Source organism: Phascolarctos cinereus, unplaced genomic scaffold (genome assembly GCF_003287225.1).
Source record: "Phascolarctos cinereus isolate Bilbo 61053 unplaced genomic scaffold, phaCin_HiC Scaffold_9;HRSCAF=440, whole genome shotgun sequence".
Taxonomy (NCBI): Eukaryota; Metazoa; Chordata; class Mammalia; order Diprotodontia; family Phascolarctidae; genus Phascolarctos; species Phascolarctos cinereus.
The window spans coordinates 8,868,514-8,896,230 of record NW_027556402.1 but is presented as its reverse complement, the minus strand read 5'-3'; the positions used below and the strand labels follow the sequence as shown (position 1 = coordinate 8,896,230).

Genomic DNA, 27,717 nt, shown 5'->3' with positions numbered 1-27,717 from the left:
AGAAGTTTATTGAAGCATTTAAAGAAACAAGAGAATATAAGAAAGTTAAGAGGGCCCCTAACAAAGACAACAGTTTTGAAATGAACACATTGGATTTATTACATACTTTTAAACACTGTATGTAATATAGCGTTGTCGTTTCATACGCAATCTGCTTTTCTATTCTTTCTATATGGAAGTGCTCATTTGTTGGTGTTTGTCAAGTGCAGAATAACAATTTTTTAAAAAAAGAATAAAGGATTTTGTTGTTATTCAGTTGTGTGCAGTTCTTCGTGACCCCATTTGGGGTTTTCTTGGCAGAGATGCTGGAGTGGTTTGCCACGTCCTTCTCCGGCTCATTTTACAGATGAGGACACTGAGGCAAACAGGGTGAAGTGACTTGCCCAGGGTCACACAGCTAGTAAATGTCTGAGGCTGGATTTGAACTCAAGTCTTCCTGACCGTAGGCCCCATGCTCTATCCCTTGTGTCACCTGGCTGCCCAATAAAGGAGCTGGGATGGAGCAGTAAACCATGACCCAGATATCAGCCTTACAGGTGGGGAGAGGAAGGCCCAAAGATGATTACAACAAGGATCTGGAACGGCTGCTGTGACCTTAAGACGGGAAAGGGCCATTCCTGAGCGAAGGTGGTAGGACGGTGTATCAGAGTGCGGGGGTGTAAAATGAGGCCACTGGTTTGATGACCTTTCCAGCTCTTTCTGGTTTTGAATCTATGATCCTATGCCAGGGGCGGGGAACCTGCGGGCTGACCCACATGTGGCCCTCTAGGTCCTCAAGTGCTGCCTTTGATTCAATCCAAACTTCCCAGAACAAAACCCCTTAAGAAAAGGATTTGTTCTGTAAAACTTGGACTCAGTCAAAAGACCACACCCCAGGCCTAGAAGGCCACATGTGGCCTTGAGGCCCCAGGCTCCTCACTCCTGCCCTAAGCCCTTGGGATAAACAGAACCCTGCTTTCTTTGTCTCCACACAGGGAATAATTTAGATCAGAAGAAACTTGATAATCTGTGGTTCTGAGGAAATTTCTATTTCATTGATTTAAAATGATTTCAACCTTCTCCACCAGGATTTTTAAATTAAATTTTTATTACTATTACTTTATTTTTATTATTGTATCAGTTATTATTTATTGATCAATGCTAAGAATAAACAGCAAGATGGATTGCAATCTCACCTCCCTTAGGCTTCAGGGATGTGATTTAAAAGTGACCAACAAAGGGGCAGCGAGGTGGCACAGTGGATAGAGCACCAGCCCTGAAGTCAGGAGGACCTGAGTTTGAATCTGACCTCAGAGTTGATACTAGCTGTGTGACCCCGGGCAAGTCACTTAACCCCAATTGCCTTAAAAAAAAAAGTGGCCAACAAAAGCCTTTGTTCCCACATGCTGGGTAACAAGAACAAAATTCCATCCTGCTGCCTCCCCTCAGCTGAGTATTTCCCATTTATCTTGTATGTAGCGTGTTTGTGTCCTGTTATTTGCATGCTGTCTGCCTCGTTAGACTGGGAGCTCCTCCAGGGTAGGGACTGTCTTTTACCTCTCTTTGTACCTTGGCACGGTGCCTGGCATGCAGTAGGTGCTTAATCAATGTTGTTGTCTAATAGGAGGGTAACTATGATGCAAAGTAACCCATGATAAGGCCACTCTACTATTATCCTCCATCCAAGCTGTTATCAGTGGGGGTGTTCCTGCTCTCAGTGAAGATGGCAGCCCATCCCTGTTCTTTCACGCTGGGGATTCTTAGACCTTTTCTCCCCTAAACCTTCCACATGGGATCCGCCCAATGTGCTAGAGACCTTTCCCTATGCTGTGGTATTTAGTCTTTCAGCTGATTCAGGGCACCATGGACAGTCTGTCAGCCTCGATCTCTCTGTGGATCCTACACCTCCTCAGTGATAAGCCTTGTCTCTCATCTCGGTTCCTTACGCGGACACTATGCTCTCTGAGTTACCTAGCGCAGTGCCTGGCACGTAGTAGGTGCTTAGTAAATATTTATGGGATTTGGTCGAATTATTGAATGTAAAATGTTTATCCTTGGAGGTCGGGATGCCGCACTGTTCACAGCCACAAAGAAGCACCAAGCAGTAAAAGGATGGGCTCTTTTTTTGGTCAGGGATTGCTAGATGTGTTTCTCGTATAATAAACTGACTAGGGAACAATCACAGAGTACCCATGCATGCTGTGACCCGGGCACAAAGCGCCTTCACTGTTCATCATCACGCGTCTGGAAGTAAAGCTTTCACTGAGGCCTTTTTATTGTCTTCCCCATTTCTTATCCTTTGACCCGTCCCCAGGGCCTGGCCTGGCCTCTTCATCTTGGGAGATAAGGAGTTGCTGGGTTGAGTCTCTGCCTGGAGTCACTGCTAGAGGGACAGGACTGGCCCCAGCTGCTTTTCCCAGCCCCATCCCATTATTCCCTACTGTTGTTCTCCTCTAACCTATGACTCTGGGCCTGGAAAACCAGTTGAAGCCGGCATGATTTTCAGCCTTTCCAGTTCCTCCTTTCTTTCCCCTCATTTCCTTCGCTTGGTTGGATGGAGTCAATGACTTCTTGAGTGTTGGGGACTGAGGACGGGGAGGTGCTTGGGAAGAATCACTGCTGCAAGGGAGATATAGCTGAGGTCACAACCCTGAGAAGTTCGTGCCTCCTGCCCTGAACCTATGAAGGGTGGACACTAAGTGAATGTTTGGGTCAATACTGGTTCACCATTAACTCCTTAGGTACCTATCTTGTCCATGTCTTCCTGTCTTGTGAAATCTGTTTTAATTATTTCATCCTTGGCATGTAATTCCTTTCTTTTCTGGTCTGCTTTAGAGAAAGTGCCTTTTCTGCCATTTTGCTGATCATATCTTCACAGTTGATGGTCAAAGACCCCTCTTAGGTAGAGGAAAGAAAAGCAAGATTCAATTTGGAGGGGGCAGCTGGGTGGATAGAGCACTGACCCTGAAGTCAGGAGGACCTGACTTCAAATCTGGCCTCAGACCAAACACTTGACACTTACTAACTGTGTGACCCTGGGCAAGTCACTTAACCCCAATTGCCCAAAAGATTCAATTTGGAGTCCCAGGACTTTGGTTCAAGTCCTGGCTTTGGTACTTACAACCTCTATGAATTTGGGCAAATTGCTTAAAATGAGGAGGTTGGCCTAGCTCTAAGATTCCTTTCAGCTTTCAATCTATGCTCTGGTCTTTCTGAGCTCTGCCGTTCTATGTTCTCAGGCCCTACCCTATCAATTTTTTTTTTCCAACAAAATATGAGACAAGTTTCTCAGTTGAAAGAGTGGAGAGCCATGGGAGGTTTGAGGAGGGATAAGAAGGTTTGGAAGAGCCACTGTGTTTGAGATAGCAAATTAATTAGGGTAGTACGAAAGGATTGGGACAGCTAGGTGGTGCAGTGGATAGACTGCTGGGCCTGGAATCAAAAACACTCATCTTCCTAAGTACAAATCCACCTTCAGACACTTACTAGGTGTGACCCTGGGCAAGTCACTTATCCCTGTTAGTCTCAGTTTCCTCATCTGTCAAATGAACTAGAGAAGGAAATGTCAAATCATTCCAGTATCTTTGCCAAGAAAACCCCAGATGGGTCATGAAGAGTCTGACGTGACTGAAACAATGGAACACCTCTACCAGAAGGATTTCTTTGCAGCAGTGGCCCAGATGAGGTTATGTAGATAAATTTGTAGTAAACCCAGTAAGCACAGGTTCACGATTCCAGCTTCCATTCAGCCACACAGATGTAGGAGTGATCCAAGGCTGAGGTGTGGGGGGGCAAGTGGCAACATGAGGAAAGGGATTCAAGAGAAGAGGACATTGAAGAGTTGAATTGGTTCACCAAAGTGAGGGAAGGATGGAGAGCATAGCTAGTGGAGGGATGATAGTCTGGGAAAGAACCGAAGGTTCGAGGGATTGGAAGTCACGGTGTAGACGAAGAAGAGGGTTTTGGGTTTCAAGGTACTGGGACAGATGGAAAGACGATGTCTCCTGATCTAACGGGAATTTCAGAGCTTGTGAACGTGGAAGGGGATTGCTTTTTGTGTGAGACTACAGCTGCCAGGATTCTGATTAGATCCTCGCTTCCCACCTGACTGCCCTACTTTGGGACTTCTCTGACTGACTTCTCCACCATATGGGGTACCTTCCCCACCTCCCGCTTCCCCCCTTTTCAGCTCCTTTTGTGTGTTGTTCCCCCCTCACAAGAGTGTAAGCTCTCTGAGGCCAAGGACTGGGCTTTGTGTTTTCCTATTTGTATCCCTAGCACTTACTTAGTACAGTGCCCGGCACAGAGGAGGTGCTTAATCTTTGATTGGTAGATACGGAGGGCGTTTCTTAGTGAAGCCAGAAGAAGCAAGGGGTGGGAAAGGACGAGATTTAATACGAAAGCAAGTGCGCTGCCTAGCTTACTCAGGCCTTAGCGCAGAGCCTGGCTTAATAAGTGCTTGCGGTCTGACTAATTGCCTGGAGCTAAGGACTCTCCTTAACCTGGAGCAGAGGACCCCTCCCATCCCTGGAACAGCAAACAGCGCTAAGGAGGGGCGGAGCCAGTTTGGCGTCGCCGTCGTCGTGGAAACGGTTCCGGGCGCGGGTCTTCGCTCCTTCTGCTGGGTTCCAGGGAGGCTGCGCGGGCGCCTGGGGGCGGGGCCTTCGCCGTGACTGGGCACGAAGCCCCGCCCTCTTCCCGCCCGTACCGTAGCTGCGCTCCCATTGGCCGCGGTAGGGGGCGGGGCTTCGCGCGCGACTCATCCGCTCCGGCCTGCGCCTCGCCCCCCCCTACCCCAGCTCGGCCGCCGCCCCCACCATGGAGCTCACCCTGAACCGCTCCGACTATTTACAGGTGAGAGAAGCGGCGGCAGGCCCGAGCGCCCCGGGAGGAGTCCTGTGGGGCTGCGGCCGGCGGGGCGGTGCCCCGGCCTGCCCGCCCTCTTTCCCTCCGCTCCTCCTTCCCCGTCCTCTCTCTCCCATCCCTCCTTCCTTCTTCCACTCCCTCCATCCCCCCATCCCTCCATTCCTGTATCTCCCATCCCTCCATTCCCCTCCCCCTACTCTCCCATCTCTATCCCCCTCCCTCCATACCCTCATCTCTCCCTCTCCCCTCCCCTATCCCTCCGTCCCCCTCCCCATCTCTCCTCTTCTCCCATCTCTGTCCCCCATTCCTCAGTCCCCCTCCTCCCTCCCCCATCCCCCATCCCTCCACCCCCTCCCCCATCTCCCCTCTTCTCCCATCCCTCCTACCTCCTTCCCCTTCCTCCCTCCATCCCCCATCTCTTCATTCCTGTCTCTCCCCCACTCTCCACTTTCCCTCTCTCTTCACTCCCCCTTCTCCCTATGCCCCTCATCTCTCCCCTCCCCCATCCTCCATCACCCCCTCCTCTGTCCCCCATCCGTCATTCCTCCACCCCCTCCCCTATCTCCCCTCCTCTCCCATCTCTGTCCCCCATCCCTCAGTCCCCCTCCCCCATCTCTTCATTCCTGTCTCTCCCTCACTCTCTCCTTTCCCTCTATCTTCACTCCCCCCTTCTCCCTATGCCCCTCATCTCTCTTCTTCCCCCAGTCTCCCCCTCTCCAGTCTCTTCAGTCCCTCTTCCAATCTCTCTGCTCCTTACCTTCTAAGGATCCCACAGCTAGCTCTGAAAGGAACCCATTCATTTTACAGATGGGGAAACTGAGGCCTGAGAGAGGGGGAAGTGACTTGCCCAAGGTCACACAAAGGTTCATGGAACTATAGATTTAGAGCGGGAAGGGGCCTCGGAGGCCATCTAGTGCAACTTTCTCATCTTACAGATAAGGAAACTGAGCCACTGACAAGTTAAGGTCCCACAGGTAACAAGTGTCCGAGGTGGGATTTGAATCCAGGTCTCCTAACTCCGGAGCAGTACCAGGCTGCTTCCTCAGCACACGTAGCTTGCCTCTGTGTCCCCGACCACCAACACAGCATAGTGCCTAATAGTGGAGCTTAATAAGTGCTTCTTGAATTGAAGACAGGAAGGAATGCTTTACTTGTTTATTGTTTGGTCCAGACCTGTGATTTCATCAGGGGAAGGGAGTCTCCATAAGGACCCTTCCTTCACCAGTGCAGGTCAGCATGTGCTCTCCAGCTGTCTGGAGCAGAGATATCCAACATGGAGCCAGAAACACTCCCCAAAATAAATAAAAATACAATAAGACATGGATAGTGTGAATACGTGATCTTCTAAGTCAATATGTGGCCCTTGGGGGGTCCTTATATTGGGTTTAGTGGCCTCCATCTCTGTTTGAGTTTGACACCAGCGTGGTGGCACAGTGGATAGAGCACTGGTCTTCCTGGGTTCAGATCTGGCCTCACGTACTAGCTGTGTGAGCTGGGCAAGTCATTTAACCCTGTTTGCCTCAGTTTCCTCATCTGTCAAATGAGTTGGAGAAGGAAATGGCAAAGCACTCCACTGTCTTTGCTAAGAAAACCCCAAGTGGAGTCATGAAGAGTCAGACGCAACTGAAATAATTCAACAACAGCACAGCTGGTCTAGAGAACCGAAAGGTTAAGTCACCTGCCCAGATCACATAGCATTTGTATGAATGTATGACTGACTGAATGAATGGATGAATGGATGAATGGATGGATGAATGAATGGATGAATGGATGGATGCATGAATGAGTGAAGCATTTATTCAGCAGCATATGCAAAGCACTCAGCTAAGCACTAGGGATAAGTACAGAAAAGTAAGCCGGTCTCTGCTCACATCCTAATGGAGGTAGATAATGCACCTGACTTGAACTTGTGTACGAATCCTGCCACTGATACGTACTTTGTGGCCCAGGGTATCTTACTTAACCTTCCGTTGTTCCAAGCAACTGTGCAAAATTAAATTGGAGAGTGTATGCTAATCTGCGTGAGTGCTGGGGATTTCCTCATAGGGATCTGCCTGTACCGATGGAAGGACCTTCCCCCTCTCCCCACGCCAGTGTGCCAGGCCCTAGAGACAAAATGAGCCGGTTCCTGCCTTCAGGGAGCTTACATCCTGTGGGGTGAGAACAATGAATACAGGGATGTATCCAGTGCGTGTGTTTGTGGGTGAGCCACTAGTACGTGGGGCATCAGTCAACAAGCATTTATTAAGTGCCTTCTATATGCCAGGCACTCTGCACAGCGCTAGGTGTGCAAAGAAAGACAAAAACCCAGGCCCTGCCCTCCAGGAGCTCACCGTCTAATGGGAGAGACAACATGCTAACGTTTTGATTATGTATGAACAAGCTGTGGACACAGTCAGTTGGAGACAATCCACAGAGGAGCAGTAGCTCCGAGGGGGTTTGGGAAGGGATTCCCATAGAAGGTGGGGGTTTTTCCTGGGAATTGAAGGGAGCCAGGAGGGAGAGATGAGGAGAAAGAGCATTCCAGGCCCAGGGGATAGACATCACTAGTGCGCAGAGCTGAGAGATAGGAGTGTCTTGTTCAGAGAACAGAATGTGTACGATGTACGAAGACCAGGAAGCTTCGGCAGGGGTGGGTTGTGAAGGGCTCCCTGTAGGAGTGGTACTTGGGCTGAACTTTGAGGGAAACTTGGGATTCAGAGGGGAGGATGAGAATGCTTTCTAGGCCTGAAAGTCTGTAGGGGCACGGAGATAAGAGATGCATGTTGTAAATGGGGAACATTAAGATCGATGTGGTGCAGTGTAGAGTTGTGAAGGAAAGCTAATGCGTACTAAACCTGCAAATGTAGCCTGGAGACTGTGAAGGGGTTGTATTTCATCCCAGAGTCAAGTGGGAGCCATTGCAGTTTCTTGAGCAGGGGACTGACTTGATCAGGCCTAGAAGGTTAGAAGGCCATTGTAGTAGCAGTGAGAGGTGGTGAGGACCTGAGTTAGGGTGGTAGCAGTGTCGGAGAAGAGGACCAATGATATATGAGACATTGTAGTGATTAACTACAATGGGTACAAAGAGGAGAGTCATTGATGAGTCTGAGGTTACAGATCTGGATGTCTGGAAGGATAGGGTTGCTTTCAGCGGAAACAGAGAAGTTAGGGAGAGAGAAAGGCTTGGGAGGAAAGATAATGTGTTCAAACAGGTTGAGTTTGAGATGCCTACAAGACATCCAGTAAGAGATGTCCAATAGGCAACGGTGATGAATGCTTGGAGCTTGGGAGAGAGGCAGGAGCTGGGCATATGGTTCTGGACGTCATCTGCCTAAAGCTGATGAGATTACAGAGAGAGGGAAGGTGTGAGAGAGAAGAGAAGGCAAAGTAATACCTGCCTTCCCTACCATGCAGAGTTAAGGTGAGGATCCAGTGAGGGGGAAAGACCTGGAAAACTGCAGTACACCATGTGGTATTTGAACCTAAGAGCTTTATCAGTTGAATTGATAGTTGTCATCATCATTTTTCTTGATTTTAAGCAAATATTACCAATATGACCTCCTAGTATTATATTACATTTACATATTTGCAAAGATTTAAGAAAAATTACTTTATTAAGGAAGAATCTTAGCCTGACCTTTTTTTTTTTGAAACAAAAATCTTTTAGAAGTATTCATGCTTGGTGCCCCTTACCACAATGTCATAAGCAAGCAATCAATGTCGTTTCCTTTGTAAACTATGAAGTTTCTTATTTCTGGTTGAAGTTAATGTGCTGACTTTAGAAAATGTCAGCATGCTTTAAGGATTCAGGTGATAATTTTGTCTTTAATGATATTTATGAGGATTTCATTGTAAAACGTTTAGTCACAGTTGAAGTTTGCTTAGTGTGATTGTAACTTGTTTAAAAAGCCTCTGGCTTCTGTTTTCCTAGGTAGGGGTGACCTCTCAGAAGACCATGAAGCTGCTCCCAGCATCTGGACGCAGAGCGACACAGAAGGTGCTAATTCATTCCAGCATATAGCAGTCTATGCTCATGTGTTTCTGTCTTAAATTTGACTTCATTGTGAGAAATTGAATGGGGAAGGGAAATTCAGTTTTTGGAAAGTTGTGTTTTTAAAATACTTTGTTTCCCTTATTGATAAGGTTAGTATTTTTAAAGATGCTTTAAAATTGAGCATTATTTCTTGAATTCATTTTTCCCCTATCAGTCAGAATGCCCAGAGACATCATGTATAAGGAAACAAATACTTTCTTATATACAGCATTCAAGTAAATGTGCTTGGTATGGGGAATCTGCAGACTTCAATAAGTGAGTATCTTTGGGATCTCATCGATGTGGGCATGTCTTCTGTCATTGGGGTTCTCAACCCCGTTCCTACTTCTCATCCCTGGTGATTCTTCTTTCAGTACATTCTGCACCAAGGATCTGCCCACTGGGCTAGATTCTGTTCTTCAGGCAGTGGCACACCTAGCAGATATGACACCCAGAACAGATTATAAAAATTCCCTCCTCTTCCTGACAAAATTATTTTCAGCAATAGTCATGAAACAACTAATGATATTGGCCAGAGAAGAAATGCAGACAGCAAAAATTGTCTTTTGCTGTGTGACCCTGGGCAAGTCACTTAACCCTATTGCCTACCCCCCCCCAAAAAAAGTTTGTCTTTTGTTGAACTTTGTGTATAATCATATGGTAAAAATGCTTTTAATTAAAAAATAAATATTATGGTATTAAAAAGGAAAAAGGATGAAAACTTTTTAATTACATTTTTTTAAAGGGAAAAAACTTACACTGCCATGTTGGTCTGGCACAGTAAGGCATATTAACATTACACTTTGTTTTTGAGCCTTCACTTCTGCAGATTTGTCAATGACTTCCTCGAAATTTATCCATATTCATTTTTAGTAGACAGTGGAGCCAAATTTGATATTCTGTCTTTTCTTATGGTTGATCAAAGAATACTTTTTATTAATTTAAATTTCAAAATGTTTCTTTCACGTGAAGCAACAGATATACACATAGTTAGAAAAGGTCTTAAACATAAGGACGTTTGTAAAGACATTTGTAAAAATCCTATTTAATAAATCTAATTTACAGTAATTCACAGTAAATTTAATAAAGCTGAAATGTCTGCAAAAAACCAAGTTTAGGCACCTACCAAATTGTGCCACGGATGTTGTTTTATTTTCTTGATATGTTCTTTAGTTTTAAAATGCCAACAGTTAAAAACAAGAATAAATTTCAATTTTAAAGCTATCGTACAAATTCAGTAAAATATTTCATGTGTGAACTAAAATTTGCCTGTACCAAACAAAGCTATCATGCCTTGCAGTTCACACACTGTCTCACTCTTTCAAATATAATGGCAAACGGAAGTAACTTAGGCTCTTTTTGTTGTCTTATACAATCACTGTGCTATCTATCATTGTTTATTTCAAATGTACTATTTAGATGCAGGAGTATGGAATCACAGGGGTTGGAGACACTGACCGTACCATTCTGATCTGGTGCAAACTGAGGTCCTTGTGTATTGGGGGCCTTCTCCAGATTAACATTCTTGAAGAATATGGTGTTTATTGTTTTAAAATTCTCTACAAGCCGTGTAGCCCCGGGGAGGACCATTCACCCTTTGGCCTTGGTGCTCTAGAACTACTAGGGCTTCTTATGTTTTGTGGATATGAGTGGGACTCTGGCTGTCCGTGACTCATCCCTTACTGTCGCCCCATGATGGGCCCTTGTCTGAGTGTATATGCTGGATGACACCCTTTCCACCCCTTTTTGGGTGTTGGCTGTAATTGGACATGGGCGTCTCTCTTTTATTCAACTTTGGGTCACTTGTAACATCCACTGAGATTATGTGTCCCAAGATTCTCAACCACACAGCATCACCAGGAGCCCACTTGTCTTAGGAAGATGATTTTTGCTGGGTTTCTTAAAAACTGTGCAGTTTCCCAAATGTCATGTCGCTCACTCTCTTCCTCCAGTTTAATTCTGGAGCCACCTCATCCATCATTGCTCCTGAAATCAACCAAGCAGCTAGCGTTGATTAAGTACATACGTAGTACCGGGCACTGTGCTTAGGAGCTGGGGATACAAAGCCAGAGAATGAACCAATCCTACTACTCTCAAAAAGCTTACATTCTAACAGGAAACATAATGTGTACACATAGAAGTATCGATTCAACAAATATAAAGAGAATAAGTACAGGGCAGTTGGGAAGGAGGGCACCACCAGCTGGGGAGATGAGGAAAGGCTTCCTGTAACCACCGAGAGACTCAGTGGGCTGCACTTTTAGCTGTAGGTCGCAGTGTGGGAACAGAAACACACATTTGAAATTCAACAATTCAGACTCAACAAGCAAAGTCTAAGTTCAAGGCACTGTCTTCAGAGCCTTGTATTTCCTATTCCTTGTAGCATTGTCTTTGGGAGCCACAAAGAAAACAGAAGCACATAATGTGTACAAAGAAACTGCCTCCTTCAATCGTTGATCACATTTTCAGTAAGGGTAAAGGAACATTTCTCCAACGTGATCTTTGTATTTGATGAACAAGATGGATTCTTTTTATGTAAATGTGAATTCAGTGATTTCTACAGAGTGAGTGTTCACTGGTACAGGAGCAGGATTTTTAAGCAACTGCAAAATGATGATAATATGCCAAGCCCACAGGATTTACGTAGGAAGAAATCATCAGGCATTTTGGTGATGGAGGCATCCTTTCTAGCCCTCTCGGGAAGAGCACTTAGTTTAGTTAGACAGCATGAGTGCAAATCTTGTCTCTGCTGCTTTGGTCAAATTGCTTTACCTCTCTGAGACTCAGTTTCCTCATCTGTAAAATGAAGGTCTTAGACCAAAATAATTAGAAGTCATTTCTGTCTATAAATATGTGATCCTATGATATCACTTAGTAAAGAAGTGAATCAAATTTAGCACCAACCAAAATGCCATACTTCATCAAGGACAAAATTTCAGCATTACGTATTGTATCTTTTTGACTCGACACGAAACATTGGTTAAACCATTACAGATAGGGGTGCCTCTTTTGTTATTAAGGAGTGTCAGGAGAACATACAACATAGACATCTGGGGTAATCCTTTATGAGGGATAATCTCTGGAAATTCTTACGGGTGTTTAGATGTTTAATCTGCCCTGCTGCAGTTTAAGACAATCTGCCCTTGTTCTTATTTGGAGAACATATAGTCACATGCTTCCTTATAATACATATCTATAACCTTCCCTCCAGTGTCCAATTTTATAATCCTTTGGGTTTTTGTGTTTGTTTTTTCTGGATCCTCCAATCTCTACAAATCCAAAGTGATAATTTATGTAGTGAGTATAGAACCTTGCACAGAATAGATACCAAGTAGATATTTGTTGAATAATAAAGTACAGTAATGTTTTTATGCATGGGGAACCAAATGTAAAAATAGTGACTTTATCCTGTTCAATTTGTCAAAGGTTGTCGTTGGAGATCAAGATGGGGTTTTGGCATGTTTTGGCATCAAAAAAGGGGAGGCTGTGGTAAGTGGAGCACTTTGGAATGTGCTTTAGAAAGAGAAATGCTCTCCTTACATTCTCTTACATTCACTTAAGCTTAAAAAGTCCTAAAATGCATATCTTGATAATTGAGACAATATTTTAAAAAATTAAAAAGAAAATCTGTTTCAGACACAAATACTTACACTGAATAGGGTCACAGCAGGTAGCTTGGAATGCATTTGCTTGATAAATGACTTAGGAAAAGTCATTGCTACTCACAGTTGGGAATAAAATGTATATATTTCCTTGTCCCATAGATCTAAATTTAGATGTACCTTCGATTAGCATTAGAGATATTTTGAATTGGAGAAAAATAACAATGGGAACTTAGCTGTAGGGCAAAATGAGAAATTAAATTAACAGATATTATTAAATGTCCCCTGTGTGCCTAGCGCTGTGCTAAGCATTGTGGTAGATACAAAAGAGAGAAGACATAATTCCAGGAAATTGCATTTCTGGTTGAATATATGTGAAAAAACCTGAAAACAATGTAAGACAGTCTACATTTGAGTGTTACAGATAGAAGCTCTAGGGCTCCAGGAAAGACTTCGTTGGCTTCTTGGTCTCATGTGCCTAATCTCTTCCATTTCCCAGCCTTTCTCTTTTCTTCTCTTTTGTTTTAAACAAGTATCAGACAGGTTTGATGGTTGCTGCTTTGTAGTGTAGTTTAAGAGCTGGTACTGCTAGGCCCCCTTTCTTCTCTTTTTTTTTCATTATTTCCTATGAAGTTCTTAACCTTTTATTTTTCCAGATTGCTGTTTTTTGTTGGTCTGTAAAATAATACTATAAAATAAATAATATAAATAATACTATAAAATAAAATTTAATTAGTATGGTACTGAATAAATAAGCTAATTTGAGAAATTGTGTCATTTTTATTATATTGGCATAACCCAACCTGTGTCTGTTTTCACATTTGCCTTGTCTGATAGCATGATGTCCATCCCTACTTTTTTTTTTAATTCACTGGAAGCACAATAAATTCTGCTCTAATCTCTCATTTTAAATCTTTATGGATTTTTGTTTTTAGAGTGTGCTTCCTGTAAATAACATATCACTGGACTCTGCTTTCTAATCCATTTTTCTACCCTTCTGTATTATATGGGTGAGTTCATACCATCCCTATTCACTGTTATATTTGCTAATGATATTTGTCCCTCCATCATGTCCTCTCGTACTCCCCTCTTCCCATTTCCCTCTATAGAAAGAAAGAAGAAGAAGATGGTAAAACAAGAGAGATGTGATCAGCCTTAATAATGGGTAATTGAAGTAGCCTGATCCCTTTCTTTTTGCCACTTATCCTCTCTCAGTCCTAATCCTTGTATTTTCCTTCTCTCCTCTTGATCCCCACTTCTGATCTGTCATCCAGAGTTAAAATTGTTTTGCTTGTGAATATTCCTTCCTTGACTCTGCCCTCTCTAAGCCCTCCTCTCTCTGTCCCCATCTGTCTCCCTGTTGAATTTAATATATTTCCTTACCAAATTGTACATGTGTTCAACCTGCCCTTGTCTGGTTCAAATATGAGCAGAACTCCTGAGCTACCTTCTCTCTTCTGTGTACAAACACATACTCTTATGTGCCATGTTTGGGAGAAATCCGAAGTCCTTCCCCCTTCTTCCTCATTTTTTCTTCAAGATATTCCTTTTTTCCTTCCCTTTCCTTTCCCCTCTTCCTCCATAGTGTAAAACAGATTCCCAGGCCCTTGGCTTTGCCTTTCTTTTTCTTCTTTCTGTGGCCATAGGGATAGGGATTTTCAAGGGCCAGTGGTCTCTTGTCCCCTTATTAGAGTAAGTCTTTATGCATCATTCAGCTTTTTCCCAGTTCAAACATCTTTATCTTTCTAGGCTTCTCATTTCTCCTTTGTTTGCATTTCACAGAGTCTACGTAATTCTGGTCTTTTCATCAGGAATGCTTGAAATTCCTCTATTCCATTAAAGTCTTATTTTTAAAAAAAATCTTATAGGATTATAACTGTTTTTAGAGGGCAAAGGAATAGGCATTTCTATAATGCCTACTCTGTGCCAGGGACTATGTGTGCTAAGCGCTTTTTATAAATATGATCTCATTTGACCCTCATATCAGCTCTGCAGGGTAGGTGCTAGTGACAGTGAAATGACTTGCCCAGAGTCACACAGGTAGTAAGTGTCTGAGGTTGCATTTGAACTCGGGTCTTCTTTACCCCAGGCCCACTACTCTTTGCACTGCCCCACCAGCTGCATCCCCTTCCTCCTTTTTTCTTTTTCCTTTGACCTGGAAGCTATGGATTTTGGCTTTGACATTCCTGGGAATTTTCGATTTGAGGTTTCTTTTAGGAGGTGGATTCTTTCTATTTTCACTTTGTTCTCTGATTCAGATAGATCTGGGCAGCTGTCTTTTCGTGATTTCTTGAAGTATGGTATCTAGGTTTTTGGTTTTGTTATGGTTTTCAGGTAGTCCAGTGATTATTGGACCCTCTTTTCTTGATCCATTTTCCACATCTGTTGTTTTTGATAGTTGGCATCTTAAATTTTCTTCTATTTTTTCAGTCTTTGGATTTTGTTGTAATATAGCTTAATGTCCCATGGAGGCAACTGAGTTCTGTTAGCGCCATTTTATTTTGGGGGGAGTTTACTACTTGGCAAAGGTTTTTCTTTTTCTTTTTTTAATCTTTTACAAAGAGATTGCTTTGAAGCTAAAGGAAGAATACAAATACAGATCTCCCCTTCCCCAAACAACTGGGGCCCATGCTCCCCTCAGACCATTTCAGTCTCTGAGGAAGCGACTTCAGATTTAATGCAGTTTCTACATAGGATTTGCCCCCTCCCCCCAAGTCACTTCCAGGTGAGCACACATAACTGTGACTGCTGGGCTGGGCCACCTGGACTGCTCAGGACTCTGCTTCTTATGTTTGGCTTTAGGCAGATCCTGCCCTGGACTCAACTTCTGGGGGCCCCCGTCCCTGCCTCTCACATCCATCTTCACTTTCCAGCACTGCAAACAGGAAAGCGCAAACCCAAGGATGCAGAGAGACCTGGGCTGATGGGCCATGTTGGCTGGCCCCACATCGGGAGGCCTGCAGGCCTTGCACCCCCACCCCCAGAGGCTTGTGGAGGGCTCTCTTCTCACATGGAACCAGAAGGGGAAGTGGAGGAGCCAGAGCAAATTTGGATAAGATTTTTCCCTGTTCTAGCTATTTACTCTCTTTGTAGTTTTTGTGTCAAGGATTCTAATTTTGTATATAATTTCATTTTTTTTCTTGCTTCATTTCTTCCAGCCTCTTTCTTTAACAAAGCAATTCTATTTTCTGAGCCTCCATTTGTCCTCACTGTGGAGTGATTCCCCTCTTCTGAGTTTCCCTCGTGGACTTCTCTTAACCGATCATATTTCTTCCTTGTACTTGGCATTGTTTTCTGTTTGCTCGTATCTGCAGCCTTGGTTTTCTGCATTGCAATTTGTTGTTCCTGCCAGACTACTGTCTCCTGTACTCTTGGAGGGGGTGGACAGGCCCTGCAATGTTCTGTCCCCTCTGCAGTCCGAATGCTGCTGCTGCAGTTTTGATTCTGATAGCGAGGACTAGGCTCTGCCCTCTTCCAGACTCCCTGCCTCATGGCTGCATCTCCTGGTGGGCTAGTGTGGGTTTGGGCCCCCCCTCCCCGCCATGCTCATACTGTCCAGGCCCTGGGCTCACCCTGCAAGGCTGACATCAAGTGTGTGGATCCCCCTGCCAGGTGCTGCCCTGGTTCTGTCTCTGGCTCTGGCCCTGGCATGGGCTGCTGTGGCAGAGACCTCTTGGGAGGTCTAGGGCATGTGTGTGCTCCCCATCTCTGCCTCCTTGTGAAGTGGGCTCTTAGGGTACTTCTGTCTCTGGTGCTTCAGCTGGGCAGTGGCTGGGCTTCTCCTGGTTTCAGATCCCAGTTCCTGGTGCAAGCTTCTTCCTGCCCTGGCTTCTCTCCACCCAAAATATACCCAGGCTTTTGGCTGGCTTCGTGTGCAGTGCTGGGCTGCTGAGAGGGCTTACTGAAATTTATCGTTAGTTTTCTTTATCTCTCTTCCTTCTGGTACACTTTTAGATCTTTGCTAGGATGTTGTGGGAGAGCTGGACCTCTCTGGAACCTTTCCTGTTGACATCTTAACCAGAAGTGGACTGCGTGGTCTTTAACATTCCTTCAGTCCTAAAGTTAAGGAAGACTTCCTGCAGGAGGTGGTATTGATTTGGAGTGTAGAATTTAGAACAGAGGAAGGGGAGCTTTTGGGGTGAAAGGTACAGGAACAGAGGTCTGACTGAGGTGTGAGGGATCATGTGGTAAAAAGTAAGGAGAGCTGGACAGGTAAGGTGAGGTCAGTTGAGGAAGGGTCTTTAGAGGCTGAGGGTGTTCTACTTACCCTCACAGATGGCAGGAGGAAACCATCATTGGTTGTTGTCCTTCATTCTGGAAGAGGACCACAATGACGGCACTATGTTGGGGTCAAGTCACGGTGTGTCCGACTGTGGCTGCCCAGACCAATCTGATCTCAGAGGGCTCTAGCACAGGTCGGGCACAAGTAGTCTGTGTGAACGTTTGGAGTGGAGCTGGCTGTATAAACAGGCACGTCTCATGTTAATGTTGAGCTTTTGTTGCTTTGCTCATAGAGCACAGCACCTTCTTTGATGTGGGCACGTGGGAGGGAGCCATTAGAGGCTTTTAAGTAACGGAGTGACATAAATGTTCTAGGAAAGTTAATCTAGCAGTCAGTATTGTACTGGATCAGTTGGAAGGAAGACTGTATGCAGGGACACCAGTGACATACAGTTATTTCAGTTGTAAGGTGGAAAGGGGAAGAGTATGTTGGGATTCTTCATCTGTGAATAGCTGTGGTGGAGGGTGAGTGATGGGCTTCTGGGTGTTTTCCTTTTTTCTTAGCTGTGCTGCCCTAAGTTTGTTCCCTGCAACCCTCGATCGATTTCTGCCATTCCCTCAAGCTCTCATCCTGTGTCTCTCCTCCCTTTCTCAGACAAACTCCTAGAAGTTGTATCCACTCTCAGTCTCCGCTCTTCCCTCACCTCTCTTTCCTTTGCAGTTTGGCTTCTGACCTCATCACTCAACAGAAGTGGCTTTCTCCAAAGTGAGCTTTTCCAAATCTAACAGGCTTTTCTCAGGCCTCATTCTTTCTAACTTCTCTGCCAAGTTTGATACCGTTTCTCTCTGGGTTTTCTGACCCTGCTGTCTACAGTTTCCCCTACCTATCAGACTGCTTCTTGGCCCCCTTTGCTGGTTCCTTGTTCCTATCATGGCCCTGACTGTGAGTGTGCCCCGCCGTGGCCCCTCTTCTCTCCTCTCACTTGGTTACCCCTTCAGCTCCCCTGAGCCGAATATGCAGATGGGACCCAAATCTATATATCGAGCCCTAGTCACTCTCTTGAGTTCTAATCATGCCTTTCCAACAGGTCATTATGTAGGCTGAGATGCCTTTGGGACATCTGCTGGGAAATCCATGCAAAGGCTTTTGAATATTCCAAAGACATCTCAGATTAAGCATGTTCCAAGCTGAATTCACGGTCTTTCCTTCCAAAAGGGAGGGAGAAGCCTCCCTTCTGAACTCTCGTCTTTCTATCTAAGTTGTCCTTCCGGTGACCAGGTTCACGACTTGGCACCATCCTTGACACCTCCCTCTCTGGCACCCTGTATATCCACTCATATGCCAGATCTTGTCAGGTCTTCTTCCACAGTGTCTTATCCCTACTCTGTTCACTCAGCCACCGCCTCTCGCCTAGACAGGAGCTTCCTCACTGGTCTCCGCCTCCACCCTCTCTTCCACCGTCCGTTCTTCAGAGAGCTGCCAAAGTGATCTTTCTGAACTCTGACCGTCAGCTCCCTGTTGCCTCTAGCATCAGATCTGAGCTGCTCTGCTTAGCTTGATAAGCCTTTCACCTACCTTTCTACCCTCCCATACACTACTTCCCTTCTGGAACTCGTATCTTTGCTGTTCCCAGGAACTGATGCTCCATCCCCCATTTCTGCCTTTGTACTGGTGTCTCCCATGTCGCCAATTCCAGCCTCATCTTGTAGGGTCTTTTGTGCCCTTCACAGTTCTGTTCATGGGATCCCTTCTTCACCCCCTGTAACTCTTAGGCCAACTGGGGGCCTCCCCCAGTTTATCTTGTATTTGCTTTTCCTATGTTGTGAACATATTTCTTCATGTCCGTGTTGTCTCTGCCGTAGCATGGAAACTCTTTGAGGACAAGAAGTGTTTCATCTGTCTTTGCACCCCCAGTCCCTAGTACAGTGCCTGGCACGTAGTAGGTGCTCACCAAGTGCTTGTTGATGAATGACCAGCCGTGATTCTAGAGGGCCGCCTCATGTCCTGTTGTTCTGTGGAGTCATTGATCTTTGGCCAAATCTAATCTTCAAGGAATCTGTTACTTGAATAAAGTTTGGTACCTCCTGTTTGAAGCTCTTTTTTTCTCCTTCCCGGGTTGTTTTTTTCCCACTAGAGTTCTTTCTTCCTTTCATATTCTTTCCTTTAGATCGCTCGTAATTTTTAGAGCTCTTTCATAATTTTTAAATTTTTCACTCGTTTCATTTCCCCCCTGAATTCCAGGAGAGCATGAGGCAAATCTGCGATTTTCTGTGTGGCCTTGCTGATAAATTATCTGGAGGCATTCTCTTTTTTCTGGGTCTGTGTCTTAAGCACGGCTAGTTCTGTGCCTCTTTATTATCAGCATTTTCTTGCATTTATTCATTTTTCCAGTGACACTTCCTGGATTGAGACCTTATGTTGAGACTAGGCTCCATACAATTCTGCAAGGAATGGTGGAGTCGTTTTCTGTTATTGATCTCTGGTTTATGAGGTTTGTATAATGAATACTGTCTTCTTCAAGGACCTCAGGAATGGTCAGACAGCTTGGGGCAGTGAATACACTATATGCTACGCCAGGTCGGTGTCCTCATGATCTGAGCCCCACAGGCTTTTGAGTGTCCGTTGTGGTCAGATGGCATGCCACTCGAGTGTCCTCGGCTAAACACTGGTCCACTCTGTCTTCCTGCCGTGCTTGGCTGGAGGGCCCCTTTCCTAGTGCCCGCAGACTCCCAGCTGTCTCTTTGTGTGGAGATGGATTGGCCAAATGCACTTACCTGCAGTTTCTCCTCTATCATGTCTTGATGCCTTAAGAAATATCTTTGTTGGAGTAGTTGTGGGAGGGCTGGCCAGGGCTGCTTCCACTCACTCTGACATCTGGAGGAGAATTGGATTCATTCATTCGAGAAGATAATGTTTTTTACTGTGCAGCTGTACAATGACTTTTCCATTATTTTCTCTGTGTGTGTATGTGTGTGTGTATGCGTGTGTATGTATGTATGTATGTATAGGCAGTGGGGCCTGATTCATGGAGCCTTGGCCTTAGAGTCAGAAGGCCTGAGTTCAAGTCATGCCTTTAACACATATTGGCTGTGTGACCCAGAGCTGTGTAAAACTCAAGGCTGCTGAACTTCCTACACCAATAAAAGCATAGCTCTGCCCCTGTCATTTCATACACACACGTATGTATACATACATATATACAATGCACGTATACACATACGTATGCACACAGACATGGGTATGAGGCAGATGCACATATCTATACTGTGTGTATTTATATATATATTGTACATCACTACAATATGGGTATGTACATATACATTTGTACACATACACATATAGACATGTATACACGTATACCCGACACATATACGTGTGGTACTCTGATACTTGTGCTCTTTACAGTTGCTTGTAAAAGATACAGACACACACACACACACAGAGCTGTGAATTGGTATAGTCACTCTGGAAAGCAATTTTGAACCAGGCCCAAAGATTCACTAAATTGTTTATATGCCCTTGGACCCTGCAAAGAGAAGAAAGAAAGAAGAAAATGACCTATATATGGAAAAGTATCCTTAGCTGCCCTTTTTTTTTTTTAATGACAAAGAATTGGGAAGTGAGGGGATACCCATGAATTGGAGAATGGCTGAACAAACTGTGGGATGATGAAAGGGACAGTTTCAGAGAAACCTGGGAAGGTTTCTTTTCCCTGATGCAAAGTGAAGGGAGCAAAACCAGGAGAATGACACCAGAGAGACAAACAGCTCTGAAAGATGGAGAATTCTGGTCAGTGCAGTGTCCGGGAACATGCTCCATGCTGTAGATAGAGAGGGGATAGATTCGAGGTACAGAACGTGACATACATTTTGGGGATGTGGCCAATGTGGGGATCTGCTTTACTTGATCATCTACAGCTGTTACACAGGTTTTGTTTCTCTTTTTCAGAAGGCAGAGGAAGGGAGATTAGTAGGGAGAGAAAGAAATACTTGTTAATTGAAAAATAAATAAAAGAAATTGACGCGGATGCCATTAGCACAGAAGTGGGAGTAAATTCATAAGAGCTCTGTTTGCAATTCTGCTCTGAAGGATAATCCTGTGTTAGCAAAAGTAAAATGGAATTCTGTGCTATTGGTATAGGTATCAGGGGCTTTCAATTCACACACTTTAGCCGACAGACAGGCACCAGTGACTGTGAAGGCTTAAGGAAGGATTAGTTCAAACAAATAGCTTATTGGAGTTGACATTTTGGGGATCTAAACAAGGCCCTTGTGAATTTGCTAGGTGACTTTCCCTGCTCTATATTAATAGTACTTGGTCTTTAGCTTTATGAAATATGCATGTATAAATAAGCATGCTTGTTTAGATAAATATTTATAGAACGCTTAGCAGAAAAGCGTGCTAAAATAGAAATGAAATTTTATCTAATTGTGCTCACCAAAGTTGTGGTACTTTGCATGTGATACTCAGTGTTCTTTAGTGATGAAAAGGAAGATTTTTTAAAAGGCTTTTTAATGATTTCACTGATGATTCTTACAGCCGGTGTTCAAGACTCTACCAGGGCTGAAGATAGCACGACTGGAGCTAGGAGGAGCACTGAACGCCCCCCAGGAGAAGATTTTTGTGGCTACGGGCTCAGAAATCAGAGGTTTCACAAAGAGGGGAAAGCAGTTCCTTTCATTTGAAACTAACCTCACGGAAAGCATCAAAGCCATGTATGTTGATTATTGCATTTTGTGTTTTAACATACCAGGTCTTCTGCAGGCTGAGGAGTTTTTGACCAAGCCTTGTGTCTGAATAGCTTATGGTGCTTGGGGACAGCTTCAAGGTCTGTCTTCCCCTGGGGGCACAGTGTGTAGGCCAAATACACTCCTTGAAAGATCTGATCCTCAGTGCAGATTCTTAAAATCTGGCCGGCTTGTATTGGCATCACAAATGTGGCAAACTCACTAGGAATCTCACCCGTCCGAACAGTGTTTTAATAAACACACTACTTGGACTGAAAGGAGGCTTGAGTGGTCAGATTCTTTCGAAACAGACTCACGCCCTTTTACTCTTGCATGTTGGGTTTTCCGGTGCCCCTAACCTGCAACATTATGGTTCCCTGACCAGGACACTGCCTAATCTCAAGCCCTTCTCCAACCAAGACTGGAAGATTTTAGCAGAATTATCTAGGAATCTCTACAAATGACTTGGAACCAGAGAGGCAGAGCACCCATTTCAGAGCTTACCCTGAGAATGAGGTTTATTCCAGAATGTTCTAGAGAAGATATTTCTAAGGACTAGACAACTATATGAGACACTGGGGACTCGGGACAATATGTGCTGATTAAATGGATGTTGGGAGTGGGTTACTAGGATACGAGGAGGCTCGGTGTTATTTAATGATGATGATCGTCATTGTGTTGCTTTGGCCTTTGGTTTCCTAAGAGTTTATGTTTGCTGAGTTTTCTTGGTCATCTCCCCTCTCAAAATTAGACCACTGGGAGCCCTCTAAGTAGTTTGATCTGTGGTTTACCTCGCGAGTCCATTTAACAAGGTATTTATGGCACCATTATTGTACTTAGACTTTGTATTAGCTGGTGTACTAAAGCTACATGAGAGGATTCTTCCCAGTGGTCTTTTCTTGGTACATAAATTTGATAGTGAGCATGAACACATTAAAAACCTTATAAATTAGGCTTATAGATAAGCAATTCCTGGGGAGATGTGGCTGGCCCTTCCCACATGAATCAAAGGATGGAACTGAGAGCATTGTAGGAACCAAACAGTCTCTGTCTTGTAAAACTGACTCCATTTTGAAGCTTAAGTTTCGTTTTCCTGTAAGTTCCACCTGCTTGCTTAAAGTGGGAGCTGAGTGACATCCTCTTCATGTCCAGAAAAGTCTACTGGCTCACTCTGCCCACTTCCAGTTCCCAAAAGTCGCTCATCCTCCTCCAAACCTGGAAAAAACCTTGGTCTTTCCTCCTTTTAGAAATCAGATGAACTAATCTCGTGTCCTGGTTGTTCTGTTAATTGTTTTCTTTTGATGCATAAAAATCTGTCCTCCCTGTATTCTGAGGGGCACTTGGTCCTGATTTATTTTCTCGGGGGGTGGGGGGGCACTGAGTAATTTTTTTTTAGAGGGGGCAGTAGGCCAGATAACTTTGGGAACCTCTGCATTAGACTGATGCTGAGTCCCACTCTTAAACTCTTTTCTTGAATTGGTTACAAGGATCTGGCCACAATGCACGGAAAGCTTCAGTGGTCCATTGTTAGGATAGGCACAACTGTAGACCACCCGGAGGTGGGCCAGTCGGGTGCTTCAGGTTCAGACTGGAATGATGTGAGATGCCCATAGACCAGCTAACACTTAGGGACAAAAGGAAATATCCTTAGCCTGAACAGAGAAAGAATATTCAGCATGGATCCAAATCCAGCCGCCAGGACAGCCATCAAGTCTGAAGGCACTGACCCCTTGTGGGCTGGCCTCGTGTGTCCCAGCTCTCCAGGATGCTGCCTCAGTGCGTTAAAAGGCCTAGTTCCTTTGACCAATCGAGCCTTGGAGATGGTTCTTATGCCTTTTAGAGAAAGAAAGAATGAACAAAAACGACTTGCTCAGCCCATAGGACAGTGATTTGAGTAGATATTACTCTCACCACAATGACCAACTTAGTTATACTTTAAAAATAATCTTTAAAATTCAGGGTTTACCATCTGAGCTGTTAAGAGTCTCCTCTTAGTGTGCTGTAAGATTTTAGGAGAAACAAATTATTCTTAAGATAACTTCAGCTTTAATCGGTCACTTAACTGTTTTCATTAATACACAATTGCATTTCTAGTGTCTCTGCTTTCATTTCCTCCAGTTTGGATTTTTCCAGAATGCTGAAATTGCCTTTCTTCAAGAGTCTCATAAAAATTATAGCAACACAAGTTGCTTAGTAATATAATACAGAAATTGTAAAAATTGTAGCAACATAATGCTGAAAAGGTAGAAATTAAGGAGGGAAGTGAAGAAAGGCACTATGGGTCCTTCAAGGTACTAGGACAACCCTAGCATTTGGTAGAAGCGAACTGTTTTACGTTAGTCTCAAAAGAGAGTTGAGTCATCAGTTTGCTGTTTTGAGTACTGACTTTTTTAATCGCCACGTTGTCTCTCATTCCCAGGTACGTCTCTGGCTCAGATCTCTTCCTCTGTGCCAGTTACATCTATAACCATTACTGTGACTGCAAAGACCAACATTACTACCTGTCAGGGGACAAAATCAACGATGTGATCTGTCTCCCAGTTGAAAAATTGCCTTGTATCATACCCATCCTGGCCTGTCAGGACAGAGTGCTTCGAGTTTTGCAGGTGGGTAACTGTTGTTGGCTTCCTTCTTTTGCATATTTAAGCCATATTCAATTCAAGAGGCATTTAGGAATACAAAGAAGAGTTCCTGGTCATTGGACTGGGGGAATAAAACAGATAAGTAAACAATTCTGTACTAACATAAAACAATTTCAGAGAGAGGGGGGAATGAGGAGAGGCCTTATGTAAGATGTGCTATCTGAGCTGCCCTTTAAAGGTGCTCAGGATGCTACAAAGTGAAACTGAGGACAGGGGTGACACTGGGGAATGGGAGCAAGCTAACAGTCCAGTTTGACCACACACACACACACACCCCTCTGTCTCTTAATTTTAAATAATAGTAATTGCTAAAGAAATTTATCCAAGGACACTTCCATAGAGAATCCTATTCTCTATGTCACTGTGTTGGTAACTTAAGTGCTACATTGAATTTCTATTTTAAACTGTCTTGTTAGTTTGAGACAATGTGCACAGTGTTTTGGCTATTGTCAGGGAGATGGAGTTTAACGAGCAGTACCCAATTTTATTGTTTGGAGACCATTCTAATCCCAAATTTCTGGCCATATCAAGGCAGGCATGCCTACTCCTCAAGGACTTCCATGACCTTATTCTCCTCTTCTTTTTTTTTTTTTAAATTTTGTCATAATGATTTTTTCCTACTTAATAGTATTTTATTTTTTCCAGTTACATGTAAAGATAACTTTCAGCATTTTTTAATAAGATTCTGAGTTCCAAATTTTTCTCCTTTCCTCCCTCCCCTCCTCCTCCCCAAGATAGCAAGCAATCTGATATAGGTTATGTATGTATGGCCATGTTAGACATATGTCCACATTAGTCATGTTGTGAAAGAAGAATCAGAACAAAAGGGAAAAAAACATGAGAAAGAAAAAACAAAAAAAAAGTGAGTCTGCTTCCATCTGCATTCAGACTCCATAGCTGTTTCTCAGCACGTGGATAGCGTCATGAGTCTTTTGGAATTGTCTTAGATCCCTGCATTGCTGGGAAGGGTTAAATTTATCAATATTAGGCATCACACAAGGTGGCTGTTTCTGTGTATAACGTTCTCCTGGTTCTGCTCGCTTCACTCAGCATCAGACCATACAAGGCTTTCCAGGTTTTTTCTGAAGTCCGCCTGTTCATCATTTCTTACAGCACAATAGTATTCCATTACATTCATATACCACAACTTGTTCAGCCATTCCCCCATGGATGGGCATCCTCCAATTCTTTGCTACTACAAAAAGCTATGCTCTTCTACTTCTGTGAGGCAATCGGGGGTTAAGTGACTTGCCTAGGGTCACACAGCTAGTAAGTATCGTGTGTCTGAGGCTGGATTTGAGCTCAGGTCCTCCTGACTCCAGTGCCGGCGCTCTATCCACTGCACCACCTAGCTGCCCCGCTTCTTCTACTTGTTAAAGCCCAATGAAAAAGACACATGAGAAGAATCAGGATACGTGGTTTGGGCGGATGCAGGGAGAATCACGGACAGCGAGGTGGCGCAGTGAATAGAGCGCTGGCCTGGAGTCAGGGAGACTCGTCCCAGTGAGTTCAAATCCTGCCTTAGACACTCTCTAGCTGTATAAGAAAACCCCAAGTGGAGTCATGAAGAGTCGGACACGGCTGAAATGACTGAAGAACAGCAACGTGACGGATTGGCTTCCGTTATGAGAGCAGAGATTTAGAGTTTGGTGTGATCCCCGAGGGCGTCTCATCCAGCTCTGCATTTAGGGGCCGCTGGGCGGTGCAGTGGATGGAGCGCTGGCCTGGAGTCAGGGAGACTCAACTCTTCATGGGCTTTGATCTGACCTCAGACATTGACCAGCTGTGTGACCCTGGGCAAGTCACTTCACCCCGTTTGCCTCAGTTTCCTCATCAGTAAAGTGAGCTGGAGAAGGAAATGGCGAAGCACCCCAGTATCTTTGCCAAGAAGACCCCAAATGGGGTCACGAAGAGTCGGACACGAGTGAAAGGACTGAACAACAAAGGGAGAATCATGTCCTTTGCTTAGCCCACCACTGAGTCCAAACCAGTGATTTATGTCAGTGACAACTTTACAATTCAGCAAACTGAAATAAAGTATTTCAAGGAGGGAAAGGCATCTGTGAATATGATTTTAAACATTAATTTGTCCATGTTCTCTATGAGCCCTTTGAGGGAGGACCACGTCTGACCTGAGTGTTGCCGCTCCCTGTCCCCCAGTGAGCCCAGGGCTCTGCCCACAAGGGAGGCTCCACGTTTGGTGTACAGTTGTGGGGTTTCCCCGCTTCCCCTGCCCCCTGCCCCTCCCCCTTTCCATTCCCTTAGTTTTCTGGCTCAGATTCCTTTTCAGTTTTGGCAGAACCAGGGGTGTCTTGGAGCCAGTGTGTGTAGGCCAGTGAGGGCCCATTGTTCAGTTTTCATTGTGAGCAGTTAAACCTTGGAAACTGATGAATGCTACAAATCAGGACCTGATTTGTTTTTTTGTTGATTGTCTAGACTAAGAAAATGAAGAAGAAAAATGTCAATAATGCAGATTGACCTCCGGTACATTCCCTGCCCCCTCCAGAGCCAGTCATTAAACATTTACTAGCACTCGCCTGGGTAAAAGTCATGCAGAATACTCTGAATACTTACAATGGTAGGCATGCCTGCTCTTAGTTCAAAGACATGATGTTGAGTTCCACTATTTTGTTGTTTTCCTGTCATGCTTTTCTGCAGGGGTCTGATATGATGTATGAAGTGGAAGTCCCTGGCCCCCCCACGGTCCTCGCCTTACATAATGGGAATGGTGGTAAATAGATGGCCTTTTCATTCTCAAGTAGAGGAGTATGTTAAGTTGTTTGTAGCCCAGGTTAAAGGTTCTGATCAACACTACATAACTTTCATGTTTGTGATATTCTTTAACAGTATTTTTTTAAATTAAATGATGAATTTATTATATATTTTAGAAGAGAAGCCATCTGTACATTATAGAAATTTGTGGTTTCACGTATAATCCTCTTCTGTTCTGCTGTTCCATGTATATATGGAAGTGACCATTTTAGTTAATATTTTTAAGCTCATAAAAAAAAATAAAATAAAAAAAAACCATAACAGAGAATCAGAAAAACCTTTAGCATCCCTAATAAACAGCAGACAGAAACAGCTCAATCTTCACAGTGTGTTTTTAAAGAAATAAATAAGCATTATGGGGCTGTCTGTGGAGACCTGGGTTCTAGTCCTGGCCACTGCTCAACCACAGAATCATTGCAGTATCTCTCAGGGGTCATGTTCCTCATCTATCGAAATGAAGGGGTTGAAATCATCTCTTAAGGTCTTTTTACAAGTCAAAAATCCAGTGATTTTATGACCACCCCTAAAAGACATGTTCATGTTAACTCTTTTTTTCTTTAATACATATTTTGTAGTTTCAGTGAATGGTGAGTGTGTACAGTTACTGGGAACCTGACTTTTGTACTTACAAAGTACAAGTATTTTTTCAAACTAAAAGAACTGATAAAATAGAACCCTATTATAATATCATTTGTTTTACAAAGGTCAAATTATATATCTTAAAATGTTCCTATTTGTTCAATCAGCAAACATTAATTACCTACTGTATGCAGCGCATAGTACTAGTGTGGGCAGAGAGACAGAGCTTAGAGGAGACATTGTCTCCACTTGCGTGGATCATGACTGAGAGGGTGAGATGCAAGCACGAGTCACTGTACTGTCAGCTGGTGCA

The 27,717-nt window shown here is 44.2% G+C and overlaps 1 protein-coding gene across 6 annotated transcripts in view; it reads left to right on the top strand.

The window, feature by feature from the left end:
* Positions 1-4,716: 4,716 nt before the first annotated feature.
* Positions 4,717-27,717, top strand: part of BBS7 (Bardet-Biedl syndrome 7) — a 63,757-nt gene continuing 40,756 nt past the window's right edge. Inside the window, exons 1-6 of one of the 6 annotated variants that reach the window (XM_021008333.2) lie at positions 4,717-4,833; positions 8,759-8,824; positions 12,287-12,349; positions 21,224-21,399; positions 23,831-24,017; positions 26,712-26,784. In XM_021008333.2, coding sequence (XP_020863992.1) covers positions 4,798-4,833; positions 8,759-8,824; positions 12,287-12,349; positions 21,224-21,399; positions 23,831-24,017; positions 26,712-26,784 — 601 coding nt within the window. In that variant the 5' untranslated portion in view covers positions 4,717-4,797. Of the gene's footprint in view, positions 4,834-6,904; positions 7,003-8,758; positions 8,825-12,286; positions 12,350-21,223; positions 21,400-23,830; positions 24,018-26,711; positions 26,785-27,717 lie in introns of those variants that run through there. The other 5 variants (XM_021008331.2, XM_021008330.2, XM_078148395.1 and 2 more) reach the window with 5 other exon arrangements.